At 41.7% G+C, this 23,073-nt stretch overlaps 1 protein-coding gene across 5 annotated transcripts in view; it reads left to right on the forward strand.

The window, feature by feature from the left end:
- Positions 1-3,778: 3,778 nt before the first annotated feature.
- Positions 3,779-23,073, forward strand: part of Ric1 (RIC1 partner of RAB6A GEF complex) — a 99,331-nt gene continuing 80,036 nt past the window's right edge. For 4 of the 5 annotated variants that reach the window (XM_087563957.1, NM_001427735.2, XM_087563966.1 and 1 more), the window contains 1 exon segment: positions 3,779-4,122. In XM_087563957.1, coding sequence (XP_087420083.1) covers positions 3,979-4,122 — 144 coding nt within the window. In that variant the 5' untranslated portion in view covers positions 3,779-3,978. 5 annotated transcript variants of the gene reach the window in all.

Genomic DNA, 23,073 nt, shown 5'->3' on the forward strand with positions numbered 1-23,073 from the left:
TAACTTCCTATTTGCATGGGACATCATAACATGCATCCTATTAAAGGCAGATATGGGCTTATGTTCTACAAGATACTAGAACTACTAATCCTATGCGTCTCATTTTAAGCTAGTCTCTAGATTTTTTTCTGATCAATATAATAATGCAATGTACTGGGCATAGTTTGGATCTCTGTTCTTGGTGGCAGAGAACCACACACAATGCTTTCACTGTTCTAACAAAACCTGCTTGCTTATAGGACACTCAGGCATCAAATGACATTTAGGTTTATCTACATCTCAAATCAGAACCACTCTGCATAATGTGCTATTAAAAAATGAAAAGGTGGAGGTGCTGGAACACAGTTCGAGAATGCGAGTGCCTAGTGCCTGTGAGAAAACAAGAGTCTGTGACCTGTTTTGTTTTGTTTTGTTTTTTCACAACACAGAATTGTCCTTGGAATGTGTTTTCATGTTCCTCCCAGGTGTAGCAGACAGGAGTGTTTACTTCCACTGTTATTCCTATGACTCTATGGAAAAAAAATGTTTTTGCCATATGTCTTGTCCTTGTGATGAACACCTTACTCATGTGAGTCTTCCTAACCCTCAGAGTATAAACTACCTGATGCTCTGAATAAAGTTGGCTATTGCACGAGACTTTCGTCTGCTTCTTTTTTGGGCTCCACTCTCCCAGGTTCATGCTGCCAACTACAGCAGTGATCAGGGAAGCTTTTGGCCTTTGGCAGTCTGTCCAGACCACGAATCACTCAGCCTACAGCTGGAATTAATTTCAGAGCTCCAGGTCGAATCTGAATCTTTCCCCTATGCTGTAATATTTTCAATTAAATCTCTGGCAAAAATTGAAACATAAAGTGGAGAGAATAACACAATGAATTCCCAAGAATTCATCATCCAGCTTGAGTAGCCTCAGAGCGATCCTGTTTCATGTCTATTACTTACTTTCTCATGTACCCTGATCACTTCCATGTTGTTTTAAAGCAAAACGCACCTCAGTTACCAGTCCGCAGGAAGTACAAGTAGTGAGTCCGTCCCAGAAGCAAGTGCGAGTGGTACAGTGTGGTAAAACAGATGCTAAGGCGTAATGAAGAGCCACAAACCCATCGGTGCTTAGCATCTTATGGGGGACCCCAGACAGTACAAGTGGGATGCTTAAAACCAAAATCTATCTGTGGCTTTGTCTCAGAAGCCTGGGACTACATGCGAATACACAGAGCCTACTTTTAATCCGGTCACTAATTATTTTCTACTAATCCTTCTCTCGGTACTCTTGAGCCAGTGCCTGAAACTCCACATTACTGTATTGCTGTCTTTGATTTGCCAGTGGTGCACAGCCCTACTTGAAGCAAGTCAAATGGAACATTTCAACCATTAACAAGGTTACTATTTATAAATAGTCTTATTACGCAAGTAACATGAATTCCTTAAACATAATTTAGATACAAAAAAAGCCCAAAGGAAATATATCAAATGCCTACACTTAAAGGGATTTTTAAAACATCAATATTTTGTTATATTCTTTCTTTTTGTTAAAACGTGTTTTTTTCATAAGCATAGAATATTTTATAAAATATGTGTAAACCATTTCTATTACTTCATAATACAGTTAACATACTTTTATTTATGACATTTTCCAACATAATTTTATTTTTATAAAATATGCCATCCTAAGTAAAGACAGCTCTATTTTTTGGAGGAAATCTATATTTTTCTTCTGTGGTGTATCACGTGTGTAAGAGTGTGTTTATTGGGGGTCGGGGATTTAGCTCAGTGGTCCTAGCAAGCGCAAGGCTCTGGGTTCGGTCCCCAGCTCCAAAGGGGGGGGGGGAAAGTGTGTGTTTATTTACCCATTAGGTCAGGCTGGCTTGGACTTTATAATTCTTGTGTTCTTCTTTCAAGTACAGGGATTGCAGGAGTATTAGAGTTCTCTAGAAGAACAGAACTTATAGAATGAATCTATATCTGTCCATCCATCCATCCATCCATCCATCCATCCATCCATCCATCCATATCCATCTATCCGAGATTCATTAGAATGCAGGCTGCCAAGAGAAGCTGTAGCCTAGATTCCTACCTCAGAAGATCCAGATTAGAAGTGGGTCTTCCAACTTCAAATGCCTTAATAAAAAAAAAAAAATCCCTCACACATGTACCCAGCCACTTCAATTTTAATTCCAGATGTAGTCAAAAGCTGACCACCAAGGATAGCCAATACAATAGGTTTCCATAATGCCTGGCTTATGAGGTATATTTTAAAGCTAAAACGTGTCTCCCTAGAAAATAATATAGTGCACACACCATATAGTGGCACTAGTCTTTATGGAAATTGTATCGACCTATCCTCCAATACAGTTTATAGACACATGTGTTTCCACGCACTCTGATCAAGAATATTCCTTATAAGGAAAAAGTTAAGGGCTGGAAAGATGGCTCAGCGGTTAAGAGCACTGGCTGCTCTTCCAGAGGTCCTGAGTTCAATTCCCAGCAACCACATGGTGGCTCACAACCATCTGTAATGGGATTTGACGCCTTCTTCTGGTGTGTCTGAAGACAGCTACAGTGTACTCATATACATACAATAAACAAGTCTTTAAAAAAAAAGTTAAGTTTGATAGATAGAAAAAATAGTATTTTTTCATCTAAAAAATACTGTCCAGGGGCTGGGGATTTAGCTCAGTGGTAGAGCGCTTACCTAGGAAGCGCAAGGCCCTGGGTTCGGTCCCCAGCTCCGAAAAAAAGAACCAAAAAAAAAAAAAAAAAAATACTGTCCAGGTCTGCCCTGCTTAAGACATTCCAGGGATGCTGTGGTGGCCTATGGGACACACCAGGACAGTCTCTAGGAGACCCTTTGGGCACAAAAGGCTGGTGAGCAGTGTGGCATATCTTTAGTCAACTTCTAGGAAAAGCAAGTGTTAAAACAATTACGGAAAGTTACATTGTTATAAAACTCCGGATTGTTACTGTTTGTTGCTGTTCCTTTTAAACATTGAAAAAGTAACAAAAAGCTGTAGCTATTTTTAAGGTTCCAGGTCCAAAAGTTGAGCAACTCACGCGCGCACACGCGCTCTCTCTCTCTCTCCAGTCTGCTCCAACTCAAAAACTAAGCCCATTTCTTTCCCAGAACAGTTTCCTGGGGCTGCAAAAGGCACCATCTGGCTTCGTCTAGCATTAATAACTGCTAGACAGGCAGACAGATGCAAACTGAATTATAAATGTATACTGTACTAGGCGTAGAACTCCTGAAGACAAGACTGAAGCACTTTTGGGCTACGCAGTTTGGTGACTGAATTAAAGAGCCTGCGTAGAATGTAAGCTCTGTGAGGCCAGGGACATCAGCAGCTCTCACTTTAAACCGCAGCACACAAAAGATCTGTCGGTACAGACTCGAACCCCAGCCTTGGAGTCCAAGAGACCCAGCTCCAAGCTCAGCCCGGGTGTCACGTGACACGCGCTCCGCTCGGCCCGCCCCTTTCAGCCCGGGAGGTCGCGCCAATCCAGGGGAAGTGTAAGTGGGCCCGGCCGCTCCGGCCATCACTGACTGAGCCTGTCGCCTCATTCCGGTCTCCAGCTCCACGGTCCAGGTCGCCAGCAAGGCGGACGGAGCAGTCAACATCGAGCCCAGAGGCCTGCGTTCCGACGCGGGGCGGTCTGAGGGAGCCGGGCGGAGCCTCAGGAGCCTCCCCGCGCCGTGCGGCGTGCTGACGCGAGCAGCGAGCGGGGCGGGCCGGCCTGGGCTCCTCCCGCCGCGGGCCCACTGGCGCCCGCCTCCCCCACCCTCGGCCGGTCAGCGTCCGAGACTGCGTCGCGCAGCATCGCGTCGGCCCGGCCCGGCCCGGCCCCCGGGCAGATGCCCCGAGTTGCCGCTGTCGCCGCCGCCGACTCGGCCGGTGGCGGTGTGGGAGGTGGGCGCCTGGCCCGGGGCCGCCGAGCGTGACAGACGCGGCCGGGGCCGCCGGGGACTGTCGGGGCCGCGCGCGGACCATGTATTTCCTGAGCGGCTGGCCCAAGAGGCTGCTCTGCGCGCCGCGGAGCCCGGCCGAGGCGCCGCTCCACGTCCAGTCTGACCCTCGGAGAGCGTTCTTCGCCGTGCTGGCCCCGGCCCGCCTCAGCATCTGGTACAGCCGAGTAAGTAGGCGCCGCCGTCCCGACTTCCCCCGAGCGGCCCCTGTCCGGTCCCGACTTCTCCCGAGAGGCCCGGATCTAGTCCCCACTCTTCCCCGAGCGACCCTGGCCCCGTCCTGACTCCCTCCGAACGACCACCGTCCGGTCCCGACTAACCCCGGGCGACCCCGGAACCGTCCCGATTGCCCCCAAGTGACCCTGGAACTGGCGCGTCTACCGCCGAGCGACCCCTGACCGCTTCCGACTTTCCCCGAGCGACCCAGGCCAGTCGGGACTCCCTCCGGGCGACGGTGGTCCGGTCCCAACTACGCCGGAACCACCTCCGCTGGTCCTGCCTTTCCCCGAGCGACCCTCGCCCTCGGGATGGAGCCACGCGCGGGCAGTCTCCACAGCACCCCGGTCCCCGCGTGGCACCCACAGCCGCGCGCCAGGCCCGGAGCTCCCCTGGCCGAGCCCAGACCTGCCTGCCTCTCTGTCCCCATTGCCGCCGAGCCGATCTGTTGGAACGTCCCCCAGCACTCCCGGCAGCTGTGGGGTCCCAGCTTCCCCCTGTTTTAAAGGTCGTTGTTTAGTGGAGTTCCGGAAAGCCTGTTGGTCTTTACCCAGTGTCAGAATTTAGAGTCCTGTTGTGTGTGAACTGATTTCTAAAAACTTAAGACTTGTTGAGTTTGAGTGTAGATGTCTGGTAACTTAGCTCCGGGTCTTCCCTCATACATCACGGACTCCAGACCTTTCCTTGGCTGCTCTTGGACTCTGGAGAGCTGCTGGGATAGTGGAGAGCCGAGGAGCTCACATCTGTCTGCGCAGCACCTGGAAATAATAAGGCTTGGGGAGAGCATGGGGTCAGAATTCTTTGCTTTCAGTCCTGGCGTTTTTGTTTTTTTTTTTTTTCCCTCCAGTGTCTTGAGTTTTGAGTAGATAAGAGAATTAACTTGAGAAGTGAGGGGTGAGTGGGCTAGCCCCCGTCCGGTCTTTGTTGCGCCTGAATATCTGTCTGTAAAAATTACAGAAGTCTGAGTTTAAGATTGCCCCCTCCCCATTCAAAGAGACAGTACTAATCGATGTCAGTGTGGTGGTCTTCTTGAAAAGAGACTAGAGGTTGGTTGAACTTGCCCTTGCTAGATAATATGAAACACTGGTTTTGGTTCGGTTAAACCCTTTAGATCTCTGCTTATTACCACGGAGTGCTGATAATGCCCTTGACTGTCCTCACACACAGCTGTGGTAAAACCGATGCTAGAATTTAAGTAATTTAGGTTTCTCTTTTACTGTTACCTAGTTAGGCTGTAAATCAGACTATTTGTCACTAGGTTTTGGCTGACCTAATTAATTTTCAGAAAGGTATCAGAAAACCGCAGGCTACTAAACAGTTACAACATCAGCAATATGATACTCAGATCTGTGCTTAATTAAAAATTTAAATATAGAGAGGGGGAGAAAAAATTTAAATATGTGTGTTATATATACAAGTTGGTATCTAAGTGAGATCCATTTTCAACATATGTGGCAGTTGAACAACTTTTATTTAGTGTAACTATTTAAAGTTAATAGTTGTTTGGAAGAGCATAGTTAGAAGTTGAATTTTACATTGTTTTCTAATTTTAGTAGTTTTGTTTGAATCTAACACTTTGTAAAACCTAACATTTTAATTATTTTAACCTCAAAAGATACAAATCTGATTTATGTAAGTTTGGCATGGTAGGCCAGATCACTTTCTTTCCCCTCACCTCCCCCTGAAAGGAACATTAAGATGAGTCTCAGTTGTCTTAGGGACATTGTGGTGTGTGTTAGATGCAGTGTTATGGAATTTGAGCATCCCCTACTCATTTCCTTCAAACTCCCTCTCTACACTCCTGAGTTTCACGAAAGTATTTTGGTTACTACTGATCTCTAGTGTGTAGAACTTAGAATTTTACATACATACAAAACAACACATCACACATAGGGAAATAAAACTTTTTCAGAGGGTAGATTTCAGGGAATATATGGGTTCAGAGGCATGAAGTGATGTGAATTTCTAGACTACCGTAGGGAGCCTAAGAGCACTCTAGATTTACATGCTGGTTAACCTGAAACTCTGAGCACAAGCCTTGCTACTTAAAAAATCAGGCTTAAATGAGCAGATTCTAAGGTCTGATTATGTGACTAGGTGAGTGGGGAACAGTGCCAGGCTCTACCTGCCAAATCTTCTCTTGAGATATATGCTTGTAGCTTTTCTTACCCTGTGAGAACATTCAATTTAATTTTCTCATTTCCAAACTTTACAACGCAGTGTTTAGGTGACAAAAGCAAAACTATCTCTAGGTAAATCAAAGAGGCTATCACTTATACCCATAATTTGGAATGGATTGGTTTAAAATATCTTCATTGAGAATATGAGTGTTGATTTTATTCATTTATTTTATTTTTTAAACTGTTAAGTTCTAAAGGGATCTACAGAGTTGAAGTAAAATGTTACTTTAGGACATTTGAAGGCAGAGAGACTGACTAAAACAGAGAAGAATAATTAGATTTTGCTTGTTTGAAATTTTGTTAGTACTCAGTAAAGTAAAGATGCATAAGAAAAAAGTAGTTTTAAAAGAGAAAACCGGGGGCTGGAGAGATGGCTGAGCACTGACTGCTCTTCCCGGGGTCCTGAGTTCAATTCCTAGCAACCACATGGTGGCTCACAACCGTTTGTAATGGGATCTGATGCCCTCTTCTGGTGTGTCTGAAGATAGATACAGCGTGCTCACATAAAATAAATAAATAAATAAATCTTTAAAAAAAGAGAGCGAGAAAACTGACTTTGTGAAAGAAATGTGTGTTTAGTCTCAACTGGTTATTTGCTTGTCCGAAAAAGTTGCTATATGTGAAATTTTGGTTACCCATGAGACTATGGGAACAGACTAAAATCTCTAAAAATAACAGTACATTTTATGGGTCTTCTAGTAAACTTTTATGAACCACTTATAGCTAGCTACCTTTATTATGTACTAAATTGTTATTTGGCATTCCAGTGTTTTAGAGTCATATCTGTCCAGAGTAATTTTTTAGCCAAATTTGAAAGACACATGTTAGTGCTGTTTGGTTTGTTTACAAACAAATATTTCTATAGATATCCACTTCACTTTTTGATAATTAAAATAGCACATTTCAGGGTTGGGGATTTAGCTCAGTGGTAGAGCGCTTGCCTAGGAAGCGCAAGGCCCTGGGTTCGATCCCCAACTCCGAAAAAAAAGAACCAAAAAAAAAAAAAATCTAAAATAGCACATTTCATCACTAAATTGGGTTTATTGCTTGGTTTTCAGTGTGATGTTGTAGTAGAGGTTTGCCCTTTGGACACTGTTACTCTAATTCAGGGTTCTGAAACCTAGGCCAGGGGCCAGCCAGGCCTGAACCCATGGCTCAGTGGGAAGAGTGTTCTGTCCCTAGTCACATAGTAATAGGAGAGAGTCACTCCTGCAGGTCATTCTCACCCTCATGCTTAGACCATGCATGTGTGCCTGCACACCCACACATAAACCCACTAAATAAATAAACAAACAAACAAGTAAATAATTAAAAAACCTACCGAAGTCTATAATAGTGTTACCTATACTTTTTGAAGCCCTTTTAAATGGCTGTTTTTGTTTGTTTGTTTGTTTGTTTGTTTTTAAATATTTAGAATGTGGCTTGGTGGCTCCCTCCTGTCATCCAAGCACTTGAGATTGGGAGATGAGGCAGGAAATGCTGTGAATTTGAGGTCAGCCTGGGCTAGCTAAGACCTTGTCAAAGAAAAGGAAGGAGGGTGGGCTGGAAGCACGAGGTAAGTGAAAAACAAAAGAAAGAAAGATTTAGAATATATGTTAAGATGAGGCGATAGAGGTGGGGCTTCATGGATGGGACAGTATATTTCTACGAGAGTATTGTAGGATTCAGCTTTGGGGTTATAGCTGCTCCCTGAGGTGAGCATTGTTAGAGGTGAACTGCGTTTTGTAGTACAACGAGGACCGTGGATGCTCTTTTAGTAGACTCCTTAACTGTAACTATGAACGACTGTATATGTGAACCTTAAAATACTTAGGATGTTTCCATTCTGAATTAGATATGTACTCATCTAAATTTTCAGGTCACTGATTTCAAAACATTTAAATTACTTTCAGAAGTTTTTGAATAATAATTGGAAAAGATAGCATAAATAGCAACACATGAAAGCAATGACGATGCCTACTACATAGAGAAAATATTTTGCCCCATGAAGTGTGTTAATGTGATTCATGAAAGCCTTCTGTTGTTTTTTCTGAGACAGAGTTTCACTATGTATCACTGGCTGAACTGGAACTCACCATCACACCCAGAGAATGAAAGTCTTTTGAGTTACCACTGTGGGTTGCTAATAAAAAGTTAAGTTGGCAAATCACCACTATCTCATATATAATGTATTTGAGTATCCCTGAGCAGAAACTTGTATTTCTGTTTATGGGTGCTAATAGTGAAAAATCCCTGTTAATGTGTACATGGAAAGCACAGTAAAGGAGATGTCTCAAGAACCAAGCTGTAAGTACATAATTAGCTGCATTCCTCAGGAGGGCTGTTTAATTTCTATCTCCTCTTTTCTAACAGTCACATTTCAGCTCTATTCTGTTACTGCCTTCAGAGACCTTCCTTATAAATCCACATGTCTGAAAGTCTTCTAGGGTTCACTTTTTGTTAAAGAATAAAGTTCAAACTTCTTACTTTGATATGCGAGCCACTCCTGTCCTGGAATGTTCTCTTACCTCATGTCTGATTATTAGTATATTACCTATCCTTCAGCTTCTGTTGCAATACCTCTTTCTCTGTGAGTCATTGTTACCTGCCATAACTGGAAGGGTTCATATATTGATGAAGTACTGTTTTGGGGTTTTTTCCTCCTAGCTTTATTGAAGTATATATATGACAAAAATTGTAATACTTATGAGATATGGTAAAATGTTTTATATACATGTGTAGTGATAGCTGTAATCAGGCTAGTAAGCATGGCCACCACCTCACATAGTTCTTTTATGTGTGATGGAAACACTTAAGATCTACCTCTGGCTATAGAAATAGCCTGGTTGTTATAAGCTCTTGGAGGGGACCCAGGCTCAGTAAATGTGCTGATGATGCTCTCTTTTGATCTCTATGGGCATAGGGTGCCCATATATACATACATGTAGGCACACACTCATACGTATTAAAAAGTCTCTTGGGCCTCTCTGACCTACACACACATATTATAGCACATGCATGGTCCCCGCCCAACATACATATTACTATTGTATAATGATGATGATGATGATGATGATCAAATTTCAAGTGTGTATGTATATATATATGTATGTACACACACACACACACACACACACACACACACACACACACACACACAGTAGCTTATGCAGTGTGTGCCATCCTCTGTCCTAATAGTATTTAACGTTATTTCCTTAAAAGTTCATCCATGTTGTACTAAGTATCAGGATTTCCTTTAATATCCCATTGTATCCACACCACATTTCCTTTATCAGTTCCCTGTGGACAATCACTTAGGTCGTTTCCACATTGTGGTGACTGGGGTAATGACATAGGCATACAGATAACTTTAAAATACTGATTTCAATTCCTTCTATTGTACATGTTTGGAGTGATACCATATCTGTGCTTAAGTGTGCACACAGACAGGTACTAAAAAAATAGGATTATGAAACTATCTGGTTCTTTAAAAAAATTGTAAAGGATACCCCATATGGTTTTCTGTAGTTGCTGTATCAGTCACAGTCTCGCCAGTTTCCAGAAGTTCCTTTTTCTAAATCCTCCCAACACTTGACTTCTTGGTGATAACCATCCTAACAGGTACAGAAGCGGTCTTACAGCTTTGATGTGCATTTCCCTGCTAATTAGCAATACTGAGTACCTATTGGCCTACTGGCTGCTTTTACTGAATTTTGTTGGGGGTGGGGGGATGTCAGGTCAGGCATCGCTGATCTATGTGTTTTTCTTCTTGCTGTTGACTTTATGAATTGCTGAGTGCCTTGCACCTGCACTTGGTGCGTGCTTTCTCCCTTTGCACAGGTTGACTTCTCAGTTTATCAGCTGTTTGCCTTGCTGGTTGGGAGCTTTGTAGATTCATGTACTCCCACTGTTTATTTGTGCTTTGGTTCTTTGCTTTTGGTGCCATCCAAAGCGTTTTACCAAGACTAGTATCAGGGGGCTTTCCCTCCATTTTCATCAGGATATTGGTTGTTTCAGGCCCTGTGTTTAAGCCTCCAGTTTGCCCCGACTTGACCTTTGTGGATAAGTGTTTGATCTTTTCCATTTGGATAGCTAGTTTTCCTGGCACCATTTGTTGAAAAGGTGCTTTCCCTTTTGTTCAGTCTTAGAGTCTTTATCAATGGTGAGGTGACAGTGCATGGGATTGTTAGGATGGGGTGCTTGGTTTCTCTGTAGGGGTTCTCTTCTGTTCCATTGGTCTCCGTGGCTTGCTTCTGTCTGGATATAGTGCTGTCTTGATTGTTGTAGCTATACACTATACTGTGAAACCAGGTAGTGTGAATGAAGCATTGTTTTTCTTTTGATTGCTTTCACACTATTTGGTCTTTGAGTTCTCTATGAATTTTAAGATTGCTCTGTAAATTTCTATGAAACATATCATTGGAATTTTAATAGCGATTGTATGGATAGTATATGCCTTTAAACAATGTCAATTCGTCGTCCATGAGCATGGGATCTCTTTCCATTTGTGCCATGCTTAGGGTCTTACATTTCAGTGTAATCTGGTCACTTACATTTATATACTATTTTACTCTCGGATGCTGTCTATAAACAGGATTGCTTTCTTAGGTTTTCTTTCAGTTTGTTTTTAGTGTAAGGAAACAATGGTTTGTTTTGTTTGTTTGTTTTGTTTGTTTTTTGCTGTCTGTCCACTGATTCTATCTACTACTTGCCATTTATTCTTTTAACTTTATTTGCTATATATTTAATAAACTCATTCATTACAAAACAAACAAAAGAAACAATGGTTTTGTGCATTTTTTTTTTATCTTGTAACCATACTGACTTGTGTACTTATTTTTAGTTGCAGAATCTTTAGGGTTTTCTGTATTGAGCTTCTTCCTTGGACTTCTGCTTTTGTTATAAATTTTACACTTATGCTTTATTTTTAAAACTATCTCATTTCTTACTAGCCAGGGTGTCTTGAACACAGTACAAGCCTTAAATTCTGGCTGCTTAAGGTGCTGCTTTCGAGCAAGGGTACTTTCTCACTTTTGCCCACATTAGGTTGCTTTGGGGGGGGGGGTAATATTATTTCTTAGATTTCCTTGTTGTCTAAAGGAAGGTTAGTCTAATTATATTTCTTTGCCATTACCTGGTTATTTCATGGAAAAGAATTTTGTATATTTTTACTTTTTCCGTTTTTGATAGTGTGAGCTCTTACCTAAACCTTCCTCTTATTTAATTAGTACTTTAGACTATCGGCATGATTTATTATTATTTGGCCAAGTTTCCGTGAATCTTATGTGACTGGAAATATTTGGAAACCACAGATATCAAAAATATTTGGTACTTATAGTGTTAAGGCTGAAAAATCACTGTTGCATTTGAGATCTTCTGATAGTTAGTCCAATATTACATAGCAAAAGGGCTCTTTTGCTTAAACATTACTTTTTTTTTTTTTTAAGAAAATCCCCTATAATCAATGTATCAGTCAGGCCATTTCTCTATTGTTCCTTCTTTGGGTACTGCTTACCCATATTCCTTCAAATGTTGCACTGAAGTCTGTCTTGTCTGTGTTTTCCATTATTGTATTGCTTGGAGCCTTCATGCTACCAAACAGTGATATGAATATGAAAATGAGAATTGAAGAGCTGCCCAAATGCATTATTATTATATTGTTTAGAATGTGATTGTGTGCTACACTATCTCCCTGGATTCCTACTTACATGTATCGTGTTTTTCCAAAGTAGTTTAAAAACTTTATAAAGTTATAATTTTGGTAGTTTTTATTATGTTCTATCTTGTAACCTTTAATAGATATTGACTGAAATCTTTGTGCTTTTTATTTTAAAACTAAATTTATTTATAAAAGCAGATTTAGGTTTTTGACAAAATTAGTCAGCAAGAGCAGAGAATCCTCAAATATTGCCAGGGCCTCTCTCAATAACTTCCTTTCATATTACATTTGGTGCAACCAGTGACACACACACACACACACACACACACACACACACACACACCCCGGCACATACACACACCAGTGATTATTATAGAAAGTCCACATTACCTTAGTGTTCCTGCTTGCCATCCTGCATTCTATGGGTTTGGAAGTTTGAGTCCTTGTCGGGAAGGCCTGTTGCTTTGGGGTCGGTGGAGAAATCACACAGGACTACATGGCAGAGGAAGCCACTCCCCTCGTGGCAGCCCAGAAGGGGAAGGAAAGGCAGAAAGGACAGACTATTGTCCTAATATCTTTTTTCAAGGGCATGCCCCAGTGACTAATTGCATTCCTTAAGCCAGCCCTACTTTCTCCTACTCCCCAGTAGCATCAGGTTTTGGGAACCAAGCCTAAAACACCTAGGTCTTTGGGGAACAATATGACCCAGACCATAACAGACAAAATGTTTGCTGCAGTAGGTAATCCTCAGTGGTTTATGTATCTACTCATTTCCTTCTCCCAGCCCTCATGATTCCTATTTAAAATCAACAACAATAAAACCCACAAACAAAACCAAAAAAATCCATCCTTTCCAAGTATTATATAATTGGAACTGTATAGTATTTATCTTTTCTAGTAATAATATATTTAAGGCTTCTCTATGTTTTTTCATGTCTTGATGTCTGGATCTGCTGTAGTTAATCAATTTCTGAAGGGATGCCGTGATTACTTCCAAGTGTTGGCAGTGCTTATGAAACTACTATAGTGTTCGAGTTCTACCTTTGTTGTTGTTGCCATTTATACAGGGCCTTTCTCACTGTGTGGCTCAAGCTAGTCTCAAACTCACTGACCCAGGCTGACCTTAAGTCACCATCCTCTCACCACAGCCTCCCAAGTGCTGGGAGACACCATACTCATGTCTTTAAACTGTCTTTTATGTGTACACGTTTTTAGCTCACTTGGACAACTAATGAGTAAATGCTACCTTATATGAATAAGGTGTGTTTGGTTTTGTAAGAAAGTGCCAGTTGTGTAAAGGGGTTAGATCATTTGCACTTTCAATAGCAAAGAATGTGAATTCCTGTTGTTCTAGTGTATCCTTGCTAGCATCTGGTATCAATCTTCTGAATGTTAACCATTCTAATAGGTATTTAAGGTAACTATCTCATTGTTTTAATTTACTTTTCTCTAAGGACAAAGGATGATGACTATCTTGTGGGAAGATTGTTTTCCATGTGTATTTCTTGCTTGATGATTATTGAGATCTTTTGCCCAATTTTTAATTGGGTTGTTTTATTACTGAATTTTATGTTTGTGTATTTTTTATAGTAGTTTGTTATTAACTGTTTGTAAACATGTCCCTACTCTGTGCCTTCTGTCCTCATTCTTTCTTAATAGCATTTTCACAAAACAGTTTGTAATTTTAATGAATTATGAAACATTTGCTGTAGATATTGACCTTTGGAGGAAGTCATTGCTGTATCTGAGGTCATCTAGGTTTTTACTGTGCTGTATTCCAGGAATTTCACACTTTACACATAGGATTTTGGTTTATTTTGAATTCTTGAGAATTGTATAAGGAATGAATCTTGATAAACTTTTGTGAATTGATTTGCATTATTTATTTATTTATTCATTCATTCATTCATTTATTTTTACACTCCAGATTTTATTATTTCCCTCCTGGTCCACCCTCTCCCCCCCTGACTGTTCCACATCCCATACCTCCTCCTTGCCCCCCCCCCCGAGGATGTCACCACCCCACCAGACCTCTAAACTCCCTAGGGCCTCCAGTTTCTTGAGGGTTAGGCACATCTTCTCTGACTGAACCAAGACCTGAGAGTCCTCGGCTGTATATGTATGTGTTGGAGGCCTCATCTCAGCTGGTGTTTGCTGCCTAGTTGGTGATCCAGTGTCTGAGAGATCTCAGGGGTCCAGGTTAATTGAGACTGCTGGTCCTCCCTACAGGGTTGCCCTCCTCCTCAGCTTCCTCCAGCTTTTCCCTAATTCAACCAGAGGGGTCAGCAGCATTGGTTGGGTGCACATATCTGCATCTGACTCTTTGAGCTGCTTGTTGGGCAGATGCTTCAGTTGCTTTTGGAGGGCAGCCATGATAGGTCCACTTTTGTGAACACCCCATAGCCTCAGTAGTGGTCAGGTCTTAGGGCTTCCCCTTGAACTGGATCCCACTTTGAGCCTGTCGCTAGACCTTCTTTTCTCAGGTTCTTCTCCATTTCCATCCCTGCATTTCTTTCAGACAGGAAGAATTATGGGTCAGATCTTTGGCTGTGAGATAGCAACCCCATCCATCACTTGATGCCCTGTCTTTCTGCTGGAGGTGGGCTCAACAAGTTCCCTCTCCCCATTGTTGGACATTTCATCTAAAGGCCCTCCCTTTGAGTCCTAAGAGTCTCTCACCTCCCAGCTCTCTGGTACATTCTGGAGGCTCTTCCCGAGGTTGCCATTCTTTCTACTGGCCCTCAGGGCTTCAGTCCTTTTCTCTGACACAATACCAGATAATGTTTTCTTCTCTCTCACCCCAGTCCCCTTTCCCTCCCAAACCCCCCCCATTTGTGGTTGTTTTCTTCTCCCTCCCAAGTGGAACTGAGGCATTTTTACTTGGGCCCTTCAACTTATTGACCTTTTTGAATTCTGTGGACTGTACCTTGGGTATTCTGTAATTTTTTTCGGGGTGGGGCTAATATTCACTTATTACTGAGAACATACTATGCATGTCCTTTTGGGTCTGAGTTATCTCACTCAGGATATTTTCTAGTTCCATTCATTTGCCTGCAAAACTCAGGATGTCCTCGTTCTTAATAGCTGAGTAGTATTCCATTGGGTAAATGAACCACACTTTCTATATCCATTCTTCTGTCATGGAACATCTGGGTTGTTTCTAGCTTCTGGCTATCACAAATAAGGCTGCTATGAACACAGTGGAAGACATACCCCTGTGTCATGGTGGGGCATCTTTTGGTTATATTCCCAAAAGTGGTATTTCTGGATCCTTAGTTAGGTCTATTTCCAATTTTCTGAGGAACCTCCCAAGTTGATTTCTAGAGTGGTTATACCAGTTTGCAATCCCACCAGCAAAAGGAGTGCTCCTCTTTCTCCATGTCCTTGACAACATGTGTTGTCACCAGAGGTTTTGATCTTAGCTATTCTGATTGGTGTAAGTAAGGTGGACTCTTAGGATTGTTTTGATGTACATTTCCCTGATGACTAAGAACGTTGAACATTTCTTTAAGTGCTTCTCAGCCACTCAAGATTCCTCTGTTGTGAACTCTGTTTAGTTCTGTACCCCATTTTTTGATTGGGTTGTTTGGGGGTTTTTTATGGTTAGCTTCTTGGTTCTTTATATATTTTGAATTTTAGCCCTCTATCGGATGTGAGGTTAGTGAAGATTTTTTTCCCAATCTGTAGGATGCCACTTTGTCTTATTGACTATATCCTTTGCCTTATAGAAGCTTTCCAGTTTTATGAGGTCCTATTTATCAATTTTTGATCTTAGAGCATGAACCATTGGAGTTGTGGTTAGAAAAATTTCCCCCACCCCCCGGGGTTGGGGATTCTGCTCAGTGGTAGAGCGCTTGACACTAGCAAGTGCAAGGCCCTGGGTTCGGGCCCCAGCTCCGAAAAAAAGAAAATTTAAAAAAAGAAAAGAAAAGAAAAATTTCCCCCATGCTAATGAGTTCAAGACTCTTTCCCAATTTCTCTTTATTAGATTGAGTGTATCTGTTTTTTTATGTTGAGGTCCTTGATCCACTTGGACTTGAGTTTTGTGCAAGGTGACAAATATGGATCTATTTTTATTTTTCTGCATACAGACAGTCAGTTAGACCAGCACCATTTATTGAAGATGCTTGATTCCCATTTATTCTAGCACTGTGTTGCCTTTGCTCATTGACAATGATGAGTTGACTGTGTGAGTCTGTCTCTAGGCTCTCTGTGCAGTTTCTGTGTGATCAACTTGTCCATTTCTTTCTGCACGTTCACTGTGGCTTTACAGTGGTAAGTTCTGAACTTAGCATTAGCACTCCAGCAATCTTCATCATTCTTTGTCTACAAACTCTTCATCTAAAGTGTACAGCTCATTTGTGGGCAGCCCCCAAATAGCTACTGGGATTTGGGCTGGGATTGCAGTGTCTTTGTAGATTTAACAAGGAAGAATTGATATCTCTGCAGTATTGACCCTCCCTATCCATTAATATGAACTATTTATTTATTCTTTGATATCTTTCATTAGTGTATATTTCTTTTTTAACTGATTTTTTACTTTTATTGGATATTTTTTAATTTACGTCTTAAATGTTATTCCCTTTCCCAGTTTCCCCTCCAGAAACCAGCTATCCCATCCCCCCTTCCCCTGCTTCTATGAGGGTGCTCCCCCACTCACCCATCCACTCCCACCTCACTGCACTAGCATTATCCTACACTAGGGCATTGAGCCTTCATAAGACCAAGGGCCTCTCCTCCCATTGAAACCCAACAAGGCCATCCTCTGCTACATATGCAGCTGGAGCCATGGGTTGCTCCCTCTGTACTCTTTGGTTGCTGGTTTAGTCCTTGGGAGCTCAGGGGTGTCTGGTTGGTTGATATTGTTGTTTTTCCTATGGGATTGCAAACTACCTCAACTACATGGTCTACATGGTCCAGTATGACTCTACCCATGGTAAGTTCAACAGCACAGTCAAGGCTGAGAATGGGAAGCTTGTCATCAACAGGAAGCCCATCGCCATCTTCCAGGAGCGAGATCCCGCTAACATCAAATGGGTGATGCTGGTGCTGAGTATGTCATGGAGACTACTGACGTCTTCACCACCATGGATAAGGCTGGGGCTCACTTGAAGGGTTGGAGCAAAAGGGCCATCATCTCCACCCCTTCAGCTGATGGCCCCATGTTTGTGATGGGTGTGAACCACGAGAAATATGACAACTCCCTCAAGATTGTCAGCAATGCATCCTGCACCACCAACTGCTTAGCCCCCCTGGCCAAGGTCATCCATGACAACTTTGGCATCGTGGAAGGGCTCATGATCACAGTCTATACCATCATTGCCACTCAGAAGACTGTGGAAAGGACCTCAGTCCTTTCTCTAACTCCTCCACTGGGGGCTTGTTGTTGTAAAAATATAAAAAATAAAAAAAGTAGGGTTGTCTTTTATCCCACTAGGATCAGCACAACAGTGCCCCAAGATATCTGCTGGATTTCTTGCCAGAAGCACACATTCCAATTCCGTGGCAGCCCAGACTAGCTGCCCCACACTCCATTACACTCCATCTACACATGAAAGAGCACACAACACAATAACCTTGGATCTAATGGATAAGATATAATTGCCCACCTACACATACAAAGCCCAGTACCATCCATCCCTTAAGAACATTAATAACAACCTGTAAATACACAGAGTGGAATCTTAACGTCACCTGCCATGGCTTCTCACCTTCTCCCTCCTGTCTCTCTTCCTTTCCGTTCTAGTCTCCTCCTCTTCCTTCTCCTCCAATGGCAGGCCTCCTTCTATCCTGTACCTGCACCTCACCTGTATTTTACAAATTCAATAGGAAGAGGGTTCTGGTGAAGTCACCTGAGTCCTGAGTATGTGACTAGACAGCTGTCCTTGTGGCAGTGGAACTAGCATCAAAATACAGATAACTCAAACCACAACATTTCCCCCTTTTTGTCCAGTTAAAAGGCCTTTTCACTTATATATAAATTGAGTACAATTATTACCATTCTACAATTTATAAAACATATGATATATTCAACACCCAGTCTATCAATTTTGTCCATTAACTAAAGCACCTTGTCATCTGTCCTAAAAGACTATAATTCTCTACCTGACTTATATCTTGGTTTGAGATCATAAACCATCTGAAAAACCACCCTTTCAAATTTATTACCTTTTTAAATGTTAAACAGCTTGGGTTGTCTATAAGACTACCAGTTTTCAACCCCGTCAGAAATCTTTGAATGACCAAATATCTATACACATAGGAAGACTAATACGGCTTCCAGAACTGAGAGGTGGTAGAGACAAATCTCCACTAGCACAGTCCTCTGTTAGCAACATGTGAGTGTAAGTCTTTAGCCTTCTGACCCAAAATCAACTGACATACTGTTGAAATGTAGTTTTTTTTTTGGTTCTTTTTTTCGGAGCTGGGGACCGAACCCAGGGCCTTGCGCTTCCTAGGCAAGCGCTCTACCACTGAGCTAAATCCTCAACCCCTGAAATGTAGTTTTGTTTTTTTTTTTTATTAACTTGAGTATTTCTTATATACATTTCGAATGTTATTCCCTTTCCCGGTTTCCGGGCAAACCTCCCCCTCCCCCCTCCCCTTCCTTATGGGTGTTCCCCTCCCAACCCTCCCCCCATTGCCGCCCTCCCCCCATAGACTAGTTCACTGGGGGTTCAGTCTTAGCAGGACCCAGGGCTTCCCCTTCCACTGGTGCTCTTACTAGGATATTCATTGCTACATATGGGGTCAGAGTCCAGGGTCAGTCCATGTATAGTCTTTAGGTAGTGGCTTAGTCCCTGGAAGCTCTGGTTGCTTGGCATTGTTGTACTTTTGGGGTCTCGAGCCCCTTCAAGCTCTTCCAGTTCTTTCTCTGATTCCTTCAACAGGGGACCTATTCTCAGTTCAGTGGTTTGCTGCTGGCATTCGCCTCTGTATTTGCTGTATTCTGGCTGTGTCTCTCAGGAGCGATCTACATCCGGCTCCTGTCGGTCTGCACTTCTTTGCTTCATCCATCTTGTCTAATTGGGTGGCTGTATATGTATGGGCCACATGTGGGGCAGGCTCTGAATGGGTGTTCCTTCAGTCTCTGTTTTAATCTTTGCCTCTCCCTTCCCTGCCAAGGGTATTCTTTTTCCTCATTTAAAGAAGGAGTAAAGCATTCACATTTTGATCATCCGTCTTGAGTTTCGTTTGTTCTAGGGATCTAGGGTAATTCAAGCATTTGGGCTAATAGCCACTTATCAATGAGTGCATACCATGTATGTCTTTCTGTGATTGGGTTAGCTCACTCAGGATGATATTTTCCAGTTCCAACCATTTGCCTACGAATTTCATAAACTCGTTGTTTTTGATAGCTGAGTAATATTCCATTGTGTAGATGTACCACATTTTCTGTATCCATTCCTCTGTTGAAGGGCATCTGGGTTCTTTCCATTTTCTGGCTATTATAAATAAGGCTGCGATGAACATAGTGGAGCACGTGTCTCTTTTATATGTTGAGGCATCTTTTGGGTATATGCCCAAGAGAGGTATAGCTGGATCCTCAGGCAGTTCAATGTCCAATTTTCTGAGGAACCTCCAGACTGATTTCCAGAATGGTTTTACCAGTCTGCAATCCCACCAACAATGGAGGAGTGTTCCTCTTTCTCCACATCCTCGCCAGCATCTGCTGTCACCTGAGTTTTTGATCTTAGCCATTCTCACTGGTGTGAGGTGAAATCTCAGGGTTGTTTTGATTTGCATTTCCCTTATGACTAAAGATGTTGAACATTTCTTTAGGTGTTTCTCAGCCATTCGGCATTCCTCAGCTGTGAATTCTTTGTTTAGCTCTGAACCCCATTTTTTAATAGGGTTATTTGTTTCCCTGCGGTCTAACTTCTTGAGTTCTTTGTATATTTTGGATATAAGGCCTCTATCTGTTGTAGGATTGGTAAAGATCTTTTCCCAATCTGTTGGTTGCCGTTTTGTCCTAACCACAGTGTCCTTTGCCTTACAGAAGCTTTGCAGTTTTATGAGATCCCATTTGTCGATTCTTGATCTTAGAGCATAAGCCATTGGTGTTTTGTTCAGGAAATTTTTTCCAGTGCCTATGTGTTCCAGATGCTTCCCTGGTTTTTCTTCTATTAGTTTGAGTGTGTCTGGTTTGATGTGGAGGTCTTTGATCCACTTGGACTTAAGCTTTGTACAGGGTGATAAGCATGGATCGATCTGCATTCTTCTACATGTTGACCTCCAGTTGAACCAGCACCATTTGCTGAAAATGCTATCTTTTTTCCATTGGATGTTTTGGCTCCTTTGTAAAAAATCAAGTGACTATAGGTGTGTGGGTTCATTTCTAGGTCTTCAATTCTATTCCATTGGTCTATCTGTCTGTCTCTGTACCAATACCATGCAGTTTTTATCACTATTGCTCTGTAATACTGCTTGAGTTCGGGGATAGTGATTCCCCCTGAAGTCCTTTTATTGTTGAGGATAGCTTTAGCTATCCTGGGTTTTTTGTTATTCCAGATGAATTTGCAAATTGTTCTGTCTAACTCTTTGAAGAATTGGATTGGTATTTTGATGGGGATTGCATTGAATCTGTAGATCGCTTTTGGTAAAATGGCCATTTTTACTATATTAATCCTGCCAATCCATGAGCATGGGAGATCTTTCCATCTTCTGAGGTCTTCTTCAATTTCTTTCCTCAGTGTCTTGAAGTTCTTATTGTACAGATCTTTTACTTGCTTGGTTAAAGTCACACCGAGGTACTTTATATTATTTGGGTCTATTATGAAGGGTGTCGTTTCCCTAATTTCTTTCTCGGCTTGTTTCTCTTTTGTATAGAGGAAGGCAACTGATTTATTTGAGTTAATTTTATACCCAGCCACTTTGCTGAAGTTGTTTATCAGCTTTAGTAGTTCTCTGGTGGAACTTTTGGGGTCACTTAAATATACTATCATGTCATCTGCAAATAGTGATATTTTGACCTCTTCTTTTCCGATCTGTATCCGCTTGATATCCTTTTGTTGTCTGATTGTTCTGGCTAGAACTTCAAGAACTATATTGAATAAGTAGGGAGAGAGTGGGCAGCCTTGTCTAGTCCCTGATTTTAGTGGGATTGCTTCAAGTTTCTCTCCATTTAGTTTAATGTTAGCAACTGGTTTGCTGTATATGGCTTTTACTATGTTTAGGTATGGGCCTTGAATTCCTATTCTTTCCAGGACTTTTATCATGAAGGGGTGTTGAATTTTGTCAAATGCTTTCTCAGCATCTAATGAAATGATCATGTGGTTCTGTTCTTTCAGTTTGTTTATATAATGGATCACGTTGATGGTTTTCCGTATATTAAACCATCCCTGCATGCCTGGGATGAAGCCTACTTGATCATGGTGGATGATTGTTTTGATGTGCTCTTGAATTCGGTTTGCCAGAATTTTATTGAGTATTTTTGCGTCGATATTCATAAGGGAAATTGGTCTGAAGTTCTCTTTCTTTGTTGTGTCTTTGTGTGGTTTAGGTATAAGAGTAATTGTGGCTTCGTAGAAGGAATTCGGTAGGGCTCCATCTGTTTCAATTTTGTGGAATAGTTTGGATAATATTGGTATGAGGTCTTCTATGAAGGTCTGATAGAATTCTGCACTAAACCCGTCTGGACCTGAGCTCTTTTTGGTTGGGAGACCTTTAATGACTGCTTCTATTTCCTTAGGAGTTATGGGGTTGTTTAACTGGTTTATCTGTTCCTGATTTAACTTCGATACCTGGTATCTGTCTAGGAAATTGTCCATTTCCTGAAGATTTTCAAATTTTGTTGAATATAGGTTTTTATAGTAAGATCTGATGATTTTTTGAATTTCCTCTGAATCTGTAGTTATGTCTCCCTTTTCATTTCTGATTTTGTTAATTTGGACGCACTCTCTGTGTCCTCTCGTTAGTCTGGCTAAGGGTTTATCTATCTTGTTGATTTTCTCAAAGAACCAACTTTTGGTTCTGTTGATTCTTTCTATGGTCCTTTTTGTTTCTACTTGGTTGATTTCAGCTCTGAGTTTGATTATTTCCTGCCTTCTACTCCTCCTGGGTGTATTTGCTTCTTTTTGTTCTAGAGCTTTTAGGTGTGCTGTCAAGCTGCTGACATATGCTCTTTCCTGTTTCTTTCTGCAGGCACTCAGCGCTATGAGTTTTCCTCTTAGCACAGCTTTCATTGTGTCCCATAAGTTTGGGTATGTTGTATCTTCATTTTCATTAAATTCTAAAAAGTTTTTAATTTCTTTCTTTATTTCTTCCTTGACCAGGTTATCATTGAGTAGAGCATTGTTCAATTTCCACGTATATGTGGGCATTCTTCCCTTATTGTTATTGAAGACCAGTTTTAGGCCGTGGTGGTCCGATAGCACGCATGGGATTATTTCTATCTTTCTGTACCTGTTGAGGCCCGTTTTTTGACCAATTATATGGTCAATTTTGGAGAAAGTACCATGAGGAGCTGAGAAGAAGGTATATCCTTTTGCTTTAGGATAGAATGTTCTATAAATATCCGTTAAGTCCATTTGGCTCATGACTTCTCTTAGTCTGTCGACATCACTGTTTAATTTCTGTTTCCATGATCTGTCCATTGATGAGAGTGGGGTGTTGAAATCTCCCACTATTATTGTGTGAGGTGCAATGTGTGTTTTGAGCTTTAGTAAGGTTTCTTTTACGTATGTAGGTGCCCTTGTATTTGGGGCATAGATATTTAGGATTGAGAGTTCATCTTGGTGGATTTTTCCTTTGATGAATATGAAGTGTCCTTCCTTATCTTTTTTGATGACTTTTAGTTGGAAATTGATTTTATTTGATATTAGAATGGCTACTCCAGCTTGCTTCTTCTGACCATTTGCTTGGAAAGTTGTTTTCCAGCCTTTCACTCTGAGGTAGTGTCTGTCTTTGTCTCTGAGGTGTGTTTCCTGTAGGCAGCAGAATGCAGGGTCCTCGTTGCGTATCCAGTTTGTTAATCTATGTCTTTTTATTGGGGAGTTGAGGCCATTGATATTGAGAGATATTAAGGAATAGTGATTATTGTTTCCCTTTATATTCATATTTGGATGTGAGGTTATGTTTGTGTG

This window comes from Rattus norvegicus, chromosome 1 (assembly GCF_021556685.1).
Source record: "Rattus norvegicus strain SHRSP/BbbUtx chromosome 1, alternate assembly SHRSP_T2T, whole genome shotgun sequence".
NCBI classification, from domain to species: Eukaryota; Metazoa; Chordata; class Mammalia; order Rodentia; family Muridae; genus Rattus; species Rattus norvegicus.